This window comes from Solea solea, chromosome 10 (assembly GCF_958295425.1).
Source record: "Solea solea chromosome 10, fSolSol10.1, whole genome shotgun sequence".
NCBI lineage: Eukaryota > Metazoa > Chordata > Actinopteri > Pleuronectiformes > Soleidae > Solea > Solea solea.
The window spans coordinates 8,080,150-8,099,478 of record NC_081143.1 but is presented as its reverse complement, the minus strand read 5'-3'; the positions used below and the strand labels follow the sequence as shown (position 1 = coordinate 8,099,478).

Here is a 19,329-nt window from a genome sequence, read left to right as displayed (position 1 = left end):
CCTCGTCAGTTGGGCTCAAATACTTTAATTTGTGGTCTGTGCTTTTTCTCCTGAAGCTGTTTCCTTCCTGTGTCCTCTGCACTCGTGGACAACAGGGGAAGAGATGGCCAAGGACATCTTAAAACACAGGTATCACCTCACTGTAAAACATGAACTCTAAAGTCATTGATTGTATTCGTCACTGAAGAACTTTTGGGGAGAGAAACTAAAGCAGGTGGAAATGTGATATCCTGTTTGATATCATTTGTCTGTATTATTGTGTGTATAGGGGTGTAATGGAGGGCCGTCGAGGCTGGTCAGTACTGCTGAAGGAGCCGGCTCAGCGGGTGGAGCTGGAAGGCTCCGACTACGTTCTGGACTTGATGTCAGACCTTGAGCTTCCCGCTGACTTCCCCAAAAACAGCAGCTACTTCATCATCTCTGCACAGGAACCCACCAGAGTGCGGGCCAACGCCAGCATGTGAGACACACAAACACATACGGGGGGGGGGGGGGGGGGGGGGGGGGCGTTTCTAGTCATTTTAATAAAACGAAAAGTCACAGAAATCAATGTATATTATAATTGTAAAGCAGATTATTAATACTTTACAAATATTCTTACTCGTATGGTATTGTAAAGGTCCGGTGTTCATTTTCAGTGAGTTTATTAACGGAACCTGTATATGTCTGTTTCATTTTAAATCAAAAATTAGAACTAAGTCTTTTGTACAATGGACAAACCAGCCACAGAATACATGTACTTGTATTTCATAGCATTGTTTAGTGGCTACTAAACCATGAAAGATGAATGAAATCCTTTCTGGTATGCAAAGGCCACCGTAGTTCCCTGGTATGCTTAGGAAAGGAAGTGGTGAGCAGCCGAGTCAGCTGTTTGTTTCAGTATTTCATTAGATGCCACTAATTCTTACCCACTGGACCTTTAAAACAAGTAACTGTTTTTGTGTTTGCCATGTAAGTGATGATGGGATGTTCTCAGCTGTTTTCGTTGTCTCTAAAAGGCCAAAAAAGTTGATTGTTGTCGTTTTTAGTAAAGGTTTTAGAGCATTTCTTCCACCACTGCCAGATTTGCTCATTAAAAAAGTGTATATAAATCACATGTTATATCATATGTTGTTTTTTGTCATTGTGCTACAGCAGCCTGTTGGGTGGTGGATTTGAAATAAATAATGATGTCATAACATCCACCATACCTGGCTCTGATGGACAAGGTACGCATTATTGCAAACATTTGAGCCCTGACACACAGTGATGAGCAGATGACAGAGTTTTATTTCTCTTCTTCTCCTCCTCCTCTTTCTCTCTCAGACTTGGAGCCTCATAGAGGAATGGATAGTTATCTCGACAGCCTGTTTGACCCTGTACTGTCTGATGGAACTGGGGTAAGTTACTCTCAACCACATGAGAGGGGAAACTCCTCTGTTCTTCCATTTACTGCCGATTACCAACTTAAAACATTTAAGTGGATCATGGAGCTAAGAAGTGATGGAGTAATGAGGGTACTTTTTTGAATGCAGTTTATTTTATATACAGTATGTACTAAATATACACTGCAATTACTGTGTAAAGTTGGGATAAGCACCATTTTTGTCCATGAGGCATGAGGTCAAATAAATAAAAATGTAATATTGGGACATATAAATTCCAAATAGGAAAGAAAATCCACACACTCGGTAGGTTTCACACAATTTTAAAAAGCCTTTTTGAGTAAATGGACTTATTTTTTCCATTTCTATGTCTCGATCATGAGCACCTGGTGGTTTCAGGGGACACTAGCAGTGCTCCACCAAACTTAATATTGGTTTCATACTTCATATTTGATACACGGCACACACAAGTCAAGTCAAGTCAACTTTATTTCTAGAGTGCATTTAAAAACGATCTGGGCTGACCAGTGTTTAGTGTTTTCGTGTTGAAGACACAACAAAAAGGTATAAAACATAAAAACAATAACAACACAACAGTAAAATAGTACAATTCAAATTAAATAAATAATAATAAAATAATAAAATGGTAAAAGTCTAAGTAGAGGTGTACAGAGTTGAGGTGTAGTGTTTGTTGTCACATATTTGTGTCAAGATGAGTTGATTGTGATGAATTTTCCTGTTTGGGATAATCATGGCTTGAAAATGCTGTCCAGCTCACACACAGACAGTTCTAGTGATTTACTGTTAAGTGCCACAATGGGGATTTTGCATCTTATAATCATCATATTTACAATTCTCGTTATTCACTTTGTATCTTATCCTCAATGCAAAAGAAAAGAAACTATTTGTTCTCACCATAATGTGATTTAAGAATGTTTTTGAGCCATTGGAAGAGTGCAAAGCATCATTTAACTGTAATAATTGTGATATAAAATATAAATATTGTGAGTTGCAAGCACTTTGATCAGGATAATCATGATATAACATCTTCATATTGCCCAATACCTATTGTGTATGTTTAATTTAGGCTGATTCAGGATGCATTATCTCCACCATAAATTTTACAAAATAATTGTAGTTAGAGTAGTAGCAGACGATTTATAGTCGTATTTATCTGGGTGAATGCTGCAGTGTCTGCTGCTGGCCATGTTGTGTGTCTGTGTCAGTCCTGTGTCAGCTGTGACGACACTGTGCTGACTGTCAGCTCTGCTATCGGATGTGACTGACAGGAATTAGCATGTATCAGATGTGTCCTACAGACCTCTCCCACCCAGCAACCTATTACGTTACCCAGTTACCGTAACTGTCACAGCGACTAGATTGCCACGGTGATTTCCGAACCAGGCAACGCACGTATCTGCTTACTAGGAACTGACACTCTGGCAAATGAAGGGCTTACTATTTAATGAGACATGGCCTACAAACACACTCTGCTGTGGATTTATGGGTCAGTGGCTGATTTCTGATGGAGTGGCTATATAATCAAGAGGGGTGTTTTCACCAAACGGTCATTACAAAAACAGTCACACTTGTCATCTTTCTGCCTGAAACTACACAGTCATTTCACAAACACTGTGCCTCAAATCCTTTCAGTGTCAAATATTAAATGAATTCATGGTCAAAGTCTTTTACGATTCAGAGTATCTCCACATTTCAATAGCAAATCCATCACAACCAGTCACAGAGACATTTGTCTTTGCAGCACACTGAACATAAAAAGTACCTGACTCCTTTTTCCTTATACAAAGACATTTTGTTTACCAGTGTGTAAGAATTAGTGACATCTAGGGGCGATTGCTGTAAGACAGCAAGGGAAGCTCAGCTTCCTCTAAAATGTCGTGAAATATGTATTGTTTTGTATTTATATTTCAATACTAAACGTGGGCTAGAAAACGGTTAAAATGTGTTGCTAGTTCGTTCAGAATCAGCTGTTAATCTTCATATTCCCGTAGCAGCCTCCGCATTAAAACCACTTGAAGCTCAGCTTCAACTGTTCTCTATGGGACGACACAGTATAGGTTTTTTTCACTGAGGTGATCTTGACGTGATTGGACAAATGAGACAAAAAAGTTTCTACCATGGAAGCTCAGCTTCTCTGGGAGTCAATGGACAGTGAAGCCTTTTCTTCCTCAAAACTGTGTGGATTTTATAGACAAATAGCTTGTCTTTGTGTGTTATTTGCACATCAGTCAGTCATCATCTACCGCTTTATCCTCTGCTAGAGGGTCGCGGGGGGTGCTGTGCCAATCTCAGCTACATCGGGCGATAGGCGGGGTACACCCTGGACAGTTCGCCAGTCCATCGCAGGGCCACATAGAGAGACAGACAAACAACCATTCACTCTCACACTCACTCCTATGGTCAATTTAGATTGTCCAATTTACCTATCCCCACATTACATGTTTTTTGGACTGTGGGAGGAAGCCGGAGAACCCGGAGAGAACCCACGCACACACGGGGAGAACATGCAAACTCCATGCAGAAAGGCCCTTGTTCCAACCGGGGCTTGAACCCGGGTCTTCTCGCTGCAAGGCGAGAGTGCTAACCACTACACCACCGTGTGGCCCTTATTTGCAAATATACACTGTAAATAAAAACACTATTATAGCATTTCAGTTTTACATAATTAGCGCGTTTCAGTGTTCTAGTTGTGAATTTCAGAATTTTATGTAAGAATGTATGCGTAAATACCTGGGCCTGAAATGATCTTCCCCTGTTTCAAAGACCAGCAGCCGCCACTAGCGACATTTTATGGTGAGACTGCAGATTATAGCAACCAGAGGACTCCTTAACTCACTCCTCCCTTTCCCAAACACAATCAGGAAATTATAGTGGCCTTTACATACCAGAAAGGATGTCATTCTTATCTGTTTGCATATGACACCCTTCATAAAGCAAGGCCCGTGTTTGTAGAATCACATGAAAAAGTCTTCGAAGTCGACGAAAACCAAACAATTTTAATTTTAAAGCAGTTACACAATTGTACAAACATTATGGGTAGTACATTCCTACCGCATACCTTTAACAGGATGCAGAGAAATCAAACTGATCAGTGTCTGATCTCAGTGCAACAGACACAACAGACATTTTCATAGGAATATTCCTTTAACTTTTGTTTGGCATTTGCTTTCATGTTTTGTCTACATTTTCACTTTGAGGTCTGTCTCTTCTTACAGGAAGTAGAATCAGCTGCGGGACTTTCCAGCAGGATGAAGGGGGCAGGGGGAGTCGGAGGAGGCTGGCAACAGCAAGGGCAGTCCACTGGTCCCCCACCTCCACCTGGAGGTGAGACACAAGTGCTTGACTCCCTTATTCATTTTGCCTCAGATAGAATGAACTTTATAGTGAAGATGGAGTCACTTTGGAGAGAACCAGAGACACACTATTCACACACTGAAGAAGAACCTCACTATGTTCATAAATTAGCAAGAGCTAATACTGTTAAATTCTACATTTGTTTGTTTTTGTGTCCACAGCTGTGAGAGTCCTTCCTGTGGGAGGTGTGATGTTGCCTCCTGTGGTTGCCGTGGCACCTGTAACACCTGGTTCGTATAAAATATGGAAAGAAATACGAGTTCAGAAAAACTCAAGCATAACATCCCTCTGTCTCTCTTTCCCTCTCGACCAGATGCCCAGCAGGCTGTTTTGGCCCAACAGCAGCAGGCAATCATGAACCAGCAAGCAGTTATCATGGTAAACTCTCTGCCTGCATCTGGATCTGTTAAAGGGGAATTCCAGATTTTTTTTGTCCTGGGCTCTATGTTTATAAATGTGGGTGTGTAAGTGAATAATGCCTACAGAAACCTTTAGAATTGCTCCATTAGATCGGTCCAGCAACTACAATATAATCCGATTGGGCAACTGTGACATTCTACATTAAGTACACTAAAAGTGCTTGTTTTTGCTGTTAAATGGCTCAAATTGTTGTTGTCAGAGTCTGACAACATCACTGACACAATTGTGTCACTTAACTCTTGCTCAAGTCTCGCTCTGAATTCTGATGAGACTTGAGAGTTTTTGCAGGAAGATGAAGCAGTAAACATGAGTGAGGCAAGGGAGGAAATTCTTGGAAGTGGTGATGTCAGATTTATGTACACAGATTTATGGACACATCACAACCACTAATTTCAGGCAACAACACTCTTGTCAACATAGGCCTTCTCCGTCTGTGTGCATTGGGTCAAAGCACTCACAGTCGCGCCACCATTTTCATCCAGAGCTTTGCATCCTTGCAGCAGCTAGTTCACCTGTTAACATGCAGCTGATGTGTGCACAAACAAGAGCGACACAGTCATAGCGGTAACAATGTGCATCAGTTGGAAAAAGCAGGTGATGAAAATATCTCATCTTTTTTTTTTGGAAGGCAGCGAGCGCTTTCAATGCTTCTTTTTTATACTCGGGACAAACAAGTAGGTCAAACTGGTCTTTGTTCACTCTGAAATAAACTCTGAACCTCCATCATCCAGACAAAGCTCCTGAATCAGTTTGTGAAGGAGAGGATGCGACCAGGCATGGCGAGCTGCTGTGAAGGAAATGTGGTGCTGACAGTCCATTGTGTTTGATTTGATTATTTGTGTAAATTATTTCTGCGAGGCTAGTCATCACGAAACATCTCAGGTTGTGGTTGCTTAATATAGACTGGGACCCCAAAGCCCCTCAATTTAAAACCCACATTTTAGGCACTGCATGTGAATCGCCCCTAATGTTCTCAGAATCTTAAGCCATTATTGGTGAACACAAGCACGTTGCCCCATAGGATTTTATTGCAGCTATTGCCGCTGTGTAATGGCTGCCAGAACCATCTACTGGACCAATTCTAAAAGTTTTTGTAAGTACTCCTCTGTTACACACGCCCAATTATAAACATAGGAATTACCCGTTAAACCAGATTAACCCTTCTTGCTTTGGATTATAATGTTCTTGTCTCTCAGGCCCAGCAGATGACCATGCAAGCCATGGCTATGGTCACCAGCCCAGTGTCAAGCCCTCCCATGTCCCCGATTACCAGCCCTCCCTCAAGTCCTCTTCTCTACCATCCTCAGAGCCCGTACGCCCCGAGCCCGTACGCTGTCATTCCTCCAAGTCCCTATGCTAACATCCCACCCAGCCCCTACGCCAACTTCACCCCCACTCCCTACGCCGCAGCAGATATCCCGCCAAGCCGCTATCCTCCCGCTGCTCAACAGGAACTAACTGCACCACAGCCTCAAGCTCAGCCTGCTCCTGCTGAGCCCCAGACACAGCCCAGAGCTCAGGCTCAGCCTCAGGCAGCCAGCGCCAACCCCAAACCTCAGCCAAGCTCCACTAACGCTAACACTTACCAAAATGAGCCAGCACCGCCTGAAGCCAACCCCACTGCACAGGTCAGTGACTCTGAGACATATGAGCTAACTGTTCAACATGACATGAAGCATAATGATTCAACACTGCGGAGTTTATGAAAGATGTTGTGATTGTTGTTGGTGTCATCGCCTAGGTGTCACTTACCTTGAAAAAAGGACAGAATACAACATTTATTTCAAGTCAAAAGAAGAATTGTGTAAAAAAAAAAAAAGAGAAACACCTACTTAAAAATGCATCAACCTACACCAATATCTATTTATCTTACAATATTAGGTTTGTCCGAGTTTGACAATTTGACTGTGTGGTTTTTACTCTTGAAGCAATTATTTTTGTTTAGGCAAAACACGGCAACATTTTAACTTGACTAGTTTTCACTTGTATGAAGCTTACATACAGGTGCCTTTTATTTATTTAATGTGTTTTAGTCAAACAATTCTTTTTTAATTGAACATTAGCATGCAGCTCAGTTCAACATGGACACAACACAACAAACAAAGCAACAGGAGGGAGATAATCTCCTCCACAAGTTTGTCTTTCTAACAGTGTTATTATCTGTGATGAAAATGAAAATGTGCTGCCTCTTGTATTTGCTCTGACATCGACTTTGCTCCAACAAAATTGTTTCAAATATCTGCAGAGTATGGCAAACATCTGTCTGTGTGTCTTTCTCAGGCTCAGTCAGGTAAGGACAGCGCTCCTCGCAGGAAGGCTCCGGGTGTCCCCATAAACAAGGACAAACCAGCCAGGAAGTTTGGTAAGAAAGATGCGAAAGATGAAAGAGAGAGTGAGAAAGCAAGAGAGGAAAATCATACAGTGTGAATGTGAGCGTTATGTTGGTGCCCTCATGTTTGCCCCCCAAACATGAGTGGTATAGAATAGATAGTGGATGGATTATGTGTATGTGTTTACGTTTTAGCCCCAGTCATGACGTCTCCTCCGCTTGCTGCTGGAGAGGTGGTGAAGTACTCATCAAAGTCTTCAGATCACATTAGCCCCAGCCAAGACATCCAAGGTATAGTTGAATTTTGTTGAACCTCTTCATACAGCATGGACAAATACCGGTCATGTAGCCGACAAAGTTACATTTAGTTGGTATTTTGAAGTTAATATAGTGACTGATAAGATGCGTTATCCACTTTTTACTCACATACGTCTTTGTGTTTCAAAGAAATCATCAAAAGATACAACTCACCACCTCCACCAGCAGAACAGCTGCCACCTGGCAAGAGGTGAGACGCACCCCCACACACACATTCGTGTGGTTGCTCAGTTGAGTTTTTCTTATAAATACAGCAGAGCAGCTGATTTTATCTTTGGTCACATAATTAACTGTTCTCAATGTAAAGCCTTGACTACAGCAAACCACCTGGTCGTGATGTTGTTATTGCTCGCAGTGAGCACTCAGTACCGGGATGATTGTGTTTACACACACAAAAAAAACACAAACTGTGTTGATACTGAATGAATGTCTTCAGCAGACTGGAGGGAAAGTTCAAGAAGAAGCAAACTGCTCGTGATGAAGCTTTACAGATCCTCAAACCACAGATGGAAAACCCTCCTGCTCCACAGGTAAACACACATCCAGCAGATGCTAAAAAATGCTGCTCTTGCCAAAGCATTTCACAGATACATTTTACACGTATAATATAAACAATTGTATCACATTTTACATTATGTATTATATTTTACTTACTGTATAATATTCACATTACATATGATATTCATATTACATATTAGCCTGTATAACTTGTATTTGTGTCAGGATCAGCCTCAGTCAGCTGTTTTATATCCTCTGATTAAAGACAATAACAGTTTAGTCAACTTTAGTTTGATTACATTCCTTTTAGTTTGTGTCTGATTCATTATACATTAATGCATTTTATATTGTTGTGGACTCTTACTTTTTTTCTGGTCTGAGATGAACAATATTTCTTTTATAACATTGTCTCTTATTATTCGGCACTTATTCTGCACTTTAATCTTGGGCTGCCAAGGGACTAAAGATGGAAATTGACTTTGGCTATAATATTGCATAATACATTTATATGTTCATTCATATGTACTGTCCCATTAGAAATAAATAAAAAAATAATAATAATGATCCATTATGAATCATTTATTGCAACAAATTGAAATACAGTAAAGTTCCTAAATCTGGGCTGCACGTGCAGCATTTCATGCGCATGGTGCATGTTAGGTCAGCGTGGAAGTATACCAGGGCATTTAGACTTGTTGTTGATGGCTTCGCTGTATGCCAAAACAAACAGGTAATGCACTGCAGGAATCCCTCTACAAAAGTAAGACATTAAGTTATATTTTAGGCCTTTGAGGCTGTTCGACTCTGGTCTAGAAAGGTGGAGTAGGCAAATCTTTGCCAGTGGAAGCAGTGTGAGGCAGCATTGGTGTCGTAAGGAATGAGTGAGGGGGCTGTGATTGGAGTGTGACTAATAGATTTTAGTCATTTTCTACATGGCTTCGTTCATCAGCTGAGAGAAGGGGGCTGTTGTCAAGGTCCAGCTGTTTGAGTGGAAGTGTGTCTTTACCACTTGACTTCAGATGCAAAATCACAAATAAATGCTCTTGATTGTGTTCCAGCCCAAACGTCCTGCTGCTCCCAAACCTTCAGCATCCGCAGTCAAAGAGGTGGAAGTACAAGCCCCCAAGAGCGCGAAGACACGAGCACCTCATCGACCTCTCCCCAAACCTCCTCCAAGTACGCACATCCTCACAGCAAGTATACAGTCGACTCATCCACATATTCCAGCACACATCACTTTACAGAGTTGAAGGTATCCTGTGGATTTTTTACAGGAACAGATTGTGTGTAGCTGAAAGGCCCAACAATTATGTTGAATCCATTTCTGTCCTCATTAAAACCTGCAAAGTATCATTTTATTGTTTTAAACGTTTTATTTGTTTCTTTGCCCAACAGCCTTTGTTAATTTTACGTGTTTACCATTTCTATGAACCACTACCTGCCTGACTACGTACTAAATGACACTTATTAAAAAAAAACTAAAAAAAGACAACCATATACTCTATATCTCATAATAGGCTAAGTGTTCCTTTAGATTTAATGCAGTTATGGCTAAGCACCCATTGATGAGAGAAGGGGAAATTAATCATTGAGAGTCTTTATATTTTGTTGGGTCATTACGCTTCGTTCTCACCTCCTCCTCACCCCTCTTTAACCAGTCTCCTGTGTACTGACCTCTTCTACGATGTGCCAGTTATCAAACATTCATCTGCTGGATCTCATTTTATTGGATTTCCTTGTGGACAATGAGTATTAATTAAGATAAGGTCAAGAAGGTAGTTAAACGGGGGACGCACAGACAGCCTCACAGCAGGCTTGTGGCACAGTGACAAATGACCTTGACTCTGACAAATGCGTGTTTCCTTGTTGTCTTGTGGCAGATAGACATACAATTATAACATAGATTTTGGATTAAAATGAGCCACATTTTGAGACAGTGAAATGTTTTTTTCATTCTCTCACATTGTGGACCCAGCTCATACTTAGTGAAAACTATTTTGGCAATGGAAACAGTTTAATGTTGCACTGAGTCAGTGAATTAAAGTGAGTTTATATGTAAAACAGCAGCCATAAGCTTTAAAATGGGAACTGTAATCAAGTTTAAACACTGGAGAGCATTTGTACACATAGGAGGCTTCACTGTTACCCAGTGTTACACTATGTTCCTGCACATACCACACACATAAATGTCCCACCATCTGTTTTATTTTTATAAACATCACATCTGATTAATTCACTTTCACGTGTCAGTAACAGGCGGAGATTGAAATTGTCACAGCAGCAGAAAATTATCACATGATGAGAGGAGGCAGTAAAGTGACAAGTATGTTAAATAGTTACTGACAACATGTACGAGAGAGACAGAGGGAGAGAGAGACCTTAAATAAGCTCAACTGCCGACTTATTGAGGGAAAAAAACTGCCACATCTGCTGTTTTTCACAAAGGTAGTGAGGCTTTTTCGGTTTGATAACATTAGACTTTTAGCACCATGAGCTATGTTATTGGGTGGCCCAACAGACCAACAAACCAAAATATGTTATAACAGAGTTTGTGGGCTGCAAATGAAAAATTAAACTGTGAATAAATTGTCTCTAACATTTAAATTAACATGTTTCCTCAAACTCTGATCGCATTTTTCAGTCACTTTATGATTCAGTACAATACATAACCTTTAACCTGCTGCCTGCAACTTGAGCCTGGATTCTTTAAAGCTTCTACTTGTTTAAACAAAATAAGTAAGTACATTTTATTTCTAAAGCACATATAAACACAGCTCATACTGACCACCAAGGTACTGTATGTAGTGGATAAAGAGAAAAGCGAAGAGTAATAAATAGATATGCAAACATAATTAAGAACAATTGGAAAAGTATACACTGACTCAGAGCTGGGAAAGCCTGTGAAAACAAGTGAGTTTTGAGCCTAGATTTAAAAACAAAGATCAGGGCTCTAATGTCAAGTTGCAACTGATTTCACAGCCGAGGGGTGGCAACTGCAAAGTCTCTATCTCCTTTTTGCCTGAGCTGAGATCAGGGGACATGGAGAAGGCCTTTGCTGCATGATCTCTGAGACCTGGAAGATAACTGGGATTTTGAAATTAATCCTAAAGTGGACTGTGAGACTAAAACTGAGGTCTGCATTCTGGACCTGGATCTGAATGCGAGATAACAGGGAACGAGAATTAGAATTAGTTATTTTTGCACACACACCAATCTGTGAAGAATTTTACTTTCAAAGGTGTCTTTATTTTGAGCAAATTCAATTATTTTTAGATGTGACATGTCTTAGCGATAAGGACATCCTCAAAAAGTACACCTGAGTGTGATTTTTGATGTCATTTCTTTGATAAAAACCAAACCTTGAGTCGTGTGTCGCGGCCACCGCTGCTGCAGCTGATGATGGTGTTGGCAAACTAAAAGTAACCTCCTGTTGTTTTCAGAACACCTGCATGCATCTGTCCCTTTCACCTCACACAGTACTTTTTGCCTCCACGTCCCCCTTTAAAGCGTCACTGGTTTTTTTTTTGCTGAGCAGCAGTGCCCCCTGCAGTTACAAGTGGTCATTAAATCTGTTGATCTATGAGTGGTTAAGCTGTTCTCATGTACACAAAACAAAACCGATACTTTATAACATTACTCACTATATTTTCTGCTTCTTTAAAGTTGAGTCGACAAAGAGCATGAAGAATTTCATCACTGGTATTAACGCTTGAATTTTGAATCCATATCAGTTCCCAGTAATTCTGTCACACACCAAACTCTCACTTCTTTAGCCTTTTCTTCACTAAATGAATTATTTGTAAATAATCCACAGTTTAACATTACTGTTGGACTTGTTTTGCCTGATTCTGGCAGATGTAGACACTGATTATCACTGAGTTAAGCACTTCTCGCAGGACGATCCTACTCTTTCCCCAAAGTTACATAGAACCTTTCTTCCCCATTACAACTCAGTGCACCATCCAAATATTTAAAAGCTTTCAAAGGTTTTAAAGATCAGATCTAAAGAACTCCTGCTGGCAAAGAGTGTGTCATCCTCTTCCGGCATCTTCTCCAAATCTTTTATCCCTTCTGCAATTCCTCTTTTAAATGCTACATAGATTATTAAACCTTTGCCATCTCTTTAGCAGATGTTTCACATTGCCTTTTATAATTTTTTTCCACTGAATATTTTTTCTCACATATTCTTGTATTTTGTATCTATTTGACTAGGATTTTGTGTAAATGTGGTTTCAGACAAATTACCCACCAGTTCATATTCAGTACATTGAATAAACACTCAGCATTTTTTTAAAAAAGATAAGTGTGTTGAGCAGAGTGAAACTGAAGCTATCTGTTTTTTAATGCAGTTTCTCGAGAGCTCCCGATAGAGACAGAGAGCATCCTGACACAACTTCATCAGAGCACCAACGAGGAGCACTACACTTACACCAACGTTCCCTGGAGACTGTACCTCAGGAAGGAGGTGTGTGCAAACACAAACACACAGAAATCCACTGTCAAAATGTTTGTGTTTTGGTGTGAGTGTTTTTCTTTTTCTTTTACAGGTTTTCTATCCCAAAGACAGCTTCAACAATCCTGTGGTTCTGGACCTCATTTTCAAACAGGTGCGATGGATGGATGGACGTTAGACCCATTTATTGTGTACTTTCCTGACACCAAACAGATCAAACTAAATGATTTATGATCGATATGATTTCTTCTTCTTCTCTCTCTCCTCTCGTGCAGATAGTGAACGACACTCTGTCAGAGGCGTGTGTTCGCATCACCCGGGATGAAAGGCAGAAAATGAAAGCTCTTTTCGGTAAATCTGTTCTTACCGGAGACGTGTTTTTCGGACCATAAGGTCAAATGTGAAAAGGGAATTTCATGAGCGGGTGTGTGTCTGTTTGTGTGAATGACAGCAAAACACAGCATTGAACAAAATATGGATCCAGTGGAGGAGAACGTGAAGAAAGCGGTTGTGACAGCAGCGAGGGAAACCTGGGAAATTTACTTCTCTCGACTTTTCCCTGCCTCGGTGAGCACCTTACATCCTGACAAGAGCATAATTACAGAATGTGTTACTTTGATTTTTGTGTTTACATGTGTTAATGTGTGTGTTTGTTTGCAGGGGAGTGTAGGAACAGGTGTGCAGGTGTTGTCAGTGTCACACAGTGGAATTAAGCTGTTGAAGACTGTGAAAAGCAGCGCTGCCGCTCCAGATTACTTCAGAGTCCTACGACCGTACACGTACGTGCTGCTTTTTCTTTGTCTGTCAGTGAGAAAGTTATCGGTCACAGGAAGTCACCACACTGGTTTTCTTTTGCTTCAGTTTTAACATTTACATTGATTTGTGTTAATAAACCTGTCTCACAGGGTAGGATTAGCAGTTAATCCAGTCAACTGCAGGCTTTATTCTGGTTTTTCATTCACTCATTGTCTAACACTTGATCCTCCACATGAGGGTTGTGGGGGAGCTGGAGCCAGTCCCAGCTGACATAGAGTACACGCTGGACAGATCGCCAGTCCATCACGGGGTCAACACACAGAGAAGAACAACCATTCACTATCACGTTCACACCTATACGGTCAATTCAGAGTGTCCGAATGACCTAATCTGCATGTTTTTGGACCAGAGTAACCGCGTGGACATGGGGATAACATGCACACTCCACAAAGAAAGGCTCTTGGCCAAACCGGTGACCTTCTTGCTGTCAGGCAACAGTGTTAGCCACTGCTCTGCCGTGTGGCCTCATTCTTTTCTCAACACATTATTTGCAATTCCTATTAGCTGTCTTCATTTTTATCTCAACTGTGTACCAACATCTCATTCAATTTGCTTTCATTTCACCTTTGTCATTTAAGGTCCTAAGTAAATTAAGAAATTCAGAATCATACCACACAATAACAGTGGGTCGTAAATCATTACATTCCTTAAACCAATTCCACATGACGTAACAATTATAAAATGTATAAATGTGACATTACCCGTATAGCTTTAGTGTCTTATCATTAAAATACTGTCAATGTTACAGTTAATGAGCACTCACTTTGTACCTGTTATCAGAAAATACTCCTGTCTGTTTGAAACCAAGCTACACGAGAGCAACATCATTAGTGTTTATCTTAAAGACAGCCCAACTATTGGTGTTTGTGTTTACATTGTGGTGTGTGTGTGTACGCGTGTCTGTTGCCTTTAAGTCTGCATGTTTCTTTTTTTTGGTTTTCTTTTTCCAGCTATGCAGACATTTTGTTTGTCACCATCCCATCTGAGAACATGCTGGAGTTCAACCTGACCCATGAGAAGCTGATCCTTTTCTCAGCCAAGGCACTGCAAGTCAAACACCTCATAGACACCTTCATCAGTGAGATTAAAAGGGTACAACACACACACACACAAACACTAAGGTTATAATAGTCTTGGATTTTTCATCAATTTTTGTTTTTATTAAGTTTTTAAAATGAGTTAGTTTTAATTGTGGGTTTGCTCGTTTTTTTTGTTTTTCAAAAAGTTAAAGTATTGTGTCTCGAATACAATCTTTCAAAAAAAGACATTTGTCTTTTTTTGGTATTATTGGTTCTGAGTGGTTAGCACTCTTGCCTTTGTAACAAGAAGACCCGGGTTTGAGCCTCGGTTGGAACAAGGGCCTTTCTGCATGGAGTTTGCATGTTCTCCCCGTGTGTGCGTGGGCTTTCTCTGGGTTCTCCAGTTTCCTCCCACAGTCCAAAAACATGCAATATGGGGATTATGTAAAATTGTCACTCTAAATGGACCGTAGGTGTGATTGTGAAAGTGAATGGTTGTTTGTCTCTATGTGTGCCCCTGTGATGGACTGGCAAACTGTCCAGGGTGGACCCTGCCTATCATCAGCTGAGATTGGCACAGCACCCTCCGCGACCCTCCTGTGGAGGATAAAGCAGTAGAAAATGAATGGATGGTTCAGCGCCAGACAAATCCATCCCTCCAATTTCTCTTTGCATGTGTGGATTAGGTTACAATCAGAAAACATTTAGGCATCCAGTCAGCGCTTATCTCCGGTTTCTATAGCATGAAGCGACTCGGAATATTTCCACTCCCCCTGGATGGGATGCTAGTTCACTGCAGAGAACTTCCCCCTATACTTCCCTTTATCTTGGAGGTAAGAATAGAGTTTTTAGGTTGGAGGAAATGTGATATTCTCGCTGGTCATGTGGTGTGTGTGAAATTACAAGCACAGTCATAAGTTGAAGAGTATGACTCCTGTTCTAGCCAAAGAGCTGTTGAAAAGAATTGGATATTGTGTGAATGTCACGTCTTTATAACGGTTTATCTTAAAAGCTTAAGAATAACTTGGAGGTAGATTTCCAAACACTCAGATGCACAACATGCCCACGTATCACCTCCATTCAAACTGCGACAGAAAGTGTTCATCTAGTTTGTCTAAACATAGCCAAACATCTCTTTTAATGAGCAGAAAACATGCACAAGTAAATAAAGCACATCTTTCTGCCAAACATCTGGTAACTGCAGATAAACTCCAATGTAACAGAGTGCTATGTACAAATGTGTGTGAATATTCCTCTACTTTTTTCCCTCTCAGGACTCAGACTATGTCATTGCTGAACGTAACTTTGTTAGAGATGAGCGCTCAATGCTCAATTTCCACAAAGGGGACATCATCAGGCTTCAGGTCATGGACGGACTGGAGAAAGGTGACACAGTGCACATGGAGTGGAAGTGCGGTTAATATATGAGTGAACCTATGATACAAGCGCGTGCGTGTGTGTGTGTGTGTCCTCCAGGCTACAGTTACGGCTGCGTGGTGAGGAAGAAGGTGGTGTTTTTGGAGGACCTGAAGAGAGACACTCAAGACTTTGGTGAGTTTTCACGATGATGTTTTATTATTACCTGATTCAATGACCTGATTTGACCTCATTTCAAATTACACCAGTAACCAGCGTCAGGGCATGAGGTTCAAATATAAACTAAATAAACTGCTTTGAGAACTTCACAAACCCTGCTTATGTCTGTGTGGCCTGCAGGTATTTGACAGGTGTTTTACATCAAGGAGAAAAACAGGTGCAGGCATGTTGACTTTGCCCACAGCACTTTTTAAATACAATACTATATCACAAAATAATTTCCCCGAGTAGAAGATGGCGGTGCAATTTGTAAAGTATCGATTCATGTTGTCTCTTGAGGAAAAGTAAAGTAAAGTATCTGACACGAGAAGAAGTCACGTCAAAACAGATAGCGGACATCACAGACGCCAGTGAAAGTGCACCTGCACATATATTTGTAATTTACTGTGTGTTTTTTCTTTTAACTCGAAAATGTAGACTCCTGTTATTCCCATAAACCAACGTTTCAAAGGACACGATACTTGAACTTTTACAGTAAATCATATTTCGCAATAAGTAACGTCAGGTCACAGAGGGCCAGCAGGTGGTGCTGTAAACACAACACTGACACTTTGTCACATTTTGTGTATAATTTGCACATCCAAAGGTCACAGGAAAAAAATTGCTTTCGTTTGTTTCTGTTCTGATCTGAGTGTAAATCTTCTACTTTTAACTTTATTTTGGTCTCCACCATCTTCTGAGATTACTAGATTTGTCATTGGGGTCAAATGCTTTGGAGGAAATGATCTACTTGTATTTCGTCTGACAGATACTGTGATTTGGTTTGTGATCATGATGGAAAACATGATGGCGCATGAACACATTTTGACAATACTAATGCGAGGATGAAAAGTTTTCACCATAGGATTGGCTCCAGTGACCCTCATATGGAGGATAAAACAGTAGACATTGAATGAATAAATGAATGAATTATCAACACATGTCCTACTTTTTCAGATCTGAAATTTCCAAATTTGGAGACAAAATTGCTAAGTCTGCAAAACCTTTCTGCAAATGGCCCCTGATGATGTAACTGAAACTTTTCACATCACTCTAACTCTGAAAGAGCAACAGCAAATAAATCACTCGGCCATGCAGCTTGTAGCTGACAATGGAAACATATTAATCAATGCAGCTTTGCATTTTAAAGCTCCAAAACAGTGCGTTCTACTAAAACAGTTTTCTCTCTTCATAGACACAAAAACAAATTTCAGAAAAAGCCATGTGGAGCTGATGGAGGCTTTATTAGAATTATGTGAACTAATTTGACCATGGTTTGAATGTAGAGGACATTTGTTTATGTTTTAAAGGTACAAACTGCAGCTTTGAGGCTTGTTTTTCAGAATTTTACAGCAAAATAGTCTATTTTTACATTGAAGTGACTGGGAAAGTACACCTGTACATGTTTCTGTACATGTTTTGCTTTTCTTTTTTTTTAATTTAGCCCTCTTCTAGTCTTGATGACAACTCAGAGCATTTACACTACTACAGTTTTCAATTATACTTTGGCAAGACTAGAGGAGTCAGTGATTGAACTGCTGACCTTCTGGTTAGAACTGGTTGGAACCTCCCCACACAGTGGTATTAGACTGAGATGAGGTATGTGGAGTGTAAAGCTAAGTCGGGTTATTCATCTGGGAATTGATATAAGTCAGTCTGATTGTCCTCACAAGCGATATAAATACTCATGCATATAGTATCTATAATTGGACCCATGAGTGCATTGTGTGCAAGGTTATCAGTGCAGCTGTGGAGGAGAAGGAAGTATTGTAAATGAGAGAGAAAAACTAGCAGATAATGATTTGAATGTGAACGAAAACCTGACCTGCTGCTGCTGCTGATAGCAGCGTATCGGAAATCCCAGCAGTGCATGTGTTTGTTTGTATAACCTGAGGTAGAAAGACTACTAAAATACTCGACTCAAGAAAAAGTACTTTTACTTTTACTAAGTGTAGCAAGAGGCGGCGTCTCTCTTGTGTTATAGTACAGACAGTATGTTAATTTAGAGGGAAATAATGTGTCATTTTAGTGCACACCAATCCATAAAACATTTTTTTGTGAAAAATGCAGTCATTCTTGGTGCCATATATTGTGGATTTTAGTTTTTATTTATTTAACCTTCATTTAACCAGGAATAAAAGATCAGCAGCAAATACGAAACATGCGACAGCTACACATTTACACAGTTAAAACACAAACTGAAAACAAATAAAAGAATCCGGATTAAATTTACAAGCACATGATGAATAACAAGTGCATATTGTGGAGTCAGCCTCAAGAACTCTCAGTTTGGATTTGAAAGCATTCAATGAAGTTAACTCAGTTTCCAGTCTTTCTGCAACATATTCCATGCAAAAGGTGCAGAATGGACAAAAGCCCTTTTACCCAGTTCAGTACATGCATATGGAACAGGAAGCAACAAATGATCTTGTGAATGTGACAAAGTGCGGATCAGCACTTCTCAGTGAAATTAAGGTACAAATGTAGGTAGGAGTATTGCCTTATATATGGAAGTGTACCAATGACAATGTATTCTGTAGACCTTCCTCTGCTCACCATATATGATTGGATTGGAGCTTAATTTTGACCAGAGTGCATAGCAAATTAAACAAATAACAAAAAAAAATTAACAATAATAATAATGAGAGTCACCTTATCTGTCGCTCTATCTTAATCTAATTTCACTCTACCAGTGTGTGAAATATATGTGACGAAGAGGAGGATAATAAGAGAGCAAATGATCTTATTTGGAATAAATCTGCCTCCTGTGAAAAGTAATTTGCTGCTTGGTATAAAAAGTTTAAGAACCACTGTCTCAGGGCTCCACCGGCTTTGGTGTTTTTTTTGTCTGCCAAATTCTTTGGCATATTATTTATGTGGAATGATTTGACTGAAAGTTGGTTTTAAGAGAGCCAGGGCTGTGCCATCTAAGTATGAGGGTAGTTGCCCTAAATACTTGACACCTGTAGAAGCTGAAATAGATTTTATTTTGCTACTGCATACATGTTTCCCATATTCAAGAGCTCAATATTTTCTCAGGTGGGACATGAGAACCACTGCTGTTACCGTCCTTATATTTTTTCACCAACAACTATTGAGAAATGCTGGTGCATTCGGACCAGAAGTTCATCTTCCCGACAGAAATTGCAATCACTACCTTGC

The 19,329-nt window shown here is 40.2% G+C and overlaps 1 protein-coding gene across 1 annotated transcript in view; it reads left to right on the top strand.

The window, feature by feature from the left end:
* Positions 1 to 19,329, top strand: part of LOC131467644 (unconventional myosin-XV-like) — a 51,269-nt gene that overhangs the window by 21,053 nt on the left and 10,887 nt on the right. The window contains exons 33-53 of the mRNA XM_058641669.1: positions 57 to 129; positions 269 to 460; positions 1,135 to 1,208; positions 1,306 to 1,379; positions 4,601 to 4,709; positions 4,901 to 4,969; positions 5,053 to 5,117; positions 6,356 to 6,787; positions 7,440 to 7,521; positions 7,684 to 7,779; positions 7,936 to 7,996; positions 8,243 to 8,336; positions 9,363 to 9,480; positions 12,654 to 12,769; positions 12,852 to 12,911; positions 13,033 to 13,108; positions 13,209 to 13,324; positions 13,418 to 13,536; positions 14,524 to 14,665; positions 15,867 to 15,978; positions 16,069 to 16,143. Of these exons, the coding sequence (XP_058497652.1) occupies positions 57 to 129; positions 269 to 460; positions 1,135 to 1,208; positions 1,306 to 1,379; positions 4,601 to 4,709; positions 4,901 to 4,969; positions 5,053 to 5,117; positions 6,356 to 6,787; positions 7,440 to 7,521; positions 7,684 to 7,779; positions 7,936 to 7,996; positions 8,243 to 8,336; positions 9,363 to 9,480; positions 12,654 to 12,769; positions 12,852 to 12,911; positions 13,033 to 13,108; positions 13,209 to 13,324; positions 13,418 to 13,536; positions 14,524 to 14,665; positions 15,867 to 15,978; positions 16,069 to 16,143 (2,355 nt within the window). The remainder of the gene's footprint in view (positions 1 to 56; positions 130 to 268; positions 461 to 1,134; positions 1,209 to 1,305; positions 1,380 to 4,600; positions 4,710 to 4,900; positions 4,970 to 5,052; positions 5,118 to 6,355; positions 6,788 to 7,439; positions 7,522 to 7,683; positions 7,780 to 7,935; positions 7,997 to 8,242; positions 8,337 to 9,362; positions 9,481 to 12,653; positions 12,770 to 12,851; positions 12,912 to 13,032; positions 13,109 to 13,208; positions 13,325 to 13,417; positions 13,537 to 14,523; positions 14,666 to 15,866; positions 15,979 to 16,068; positions 16,144 to 19,329) is intronic.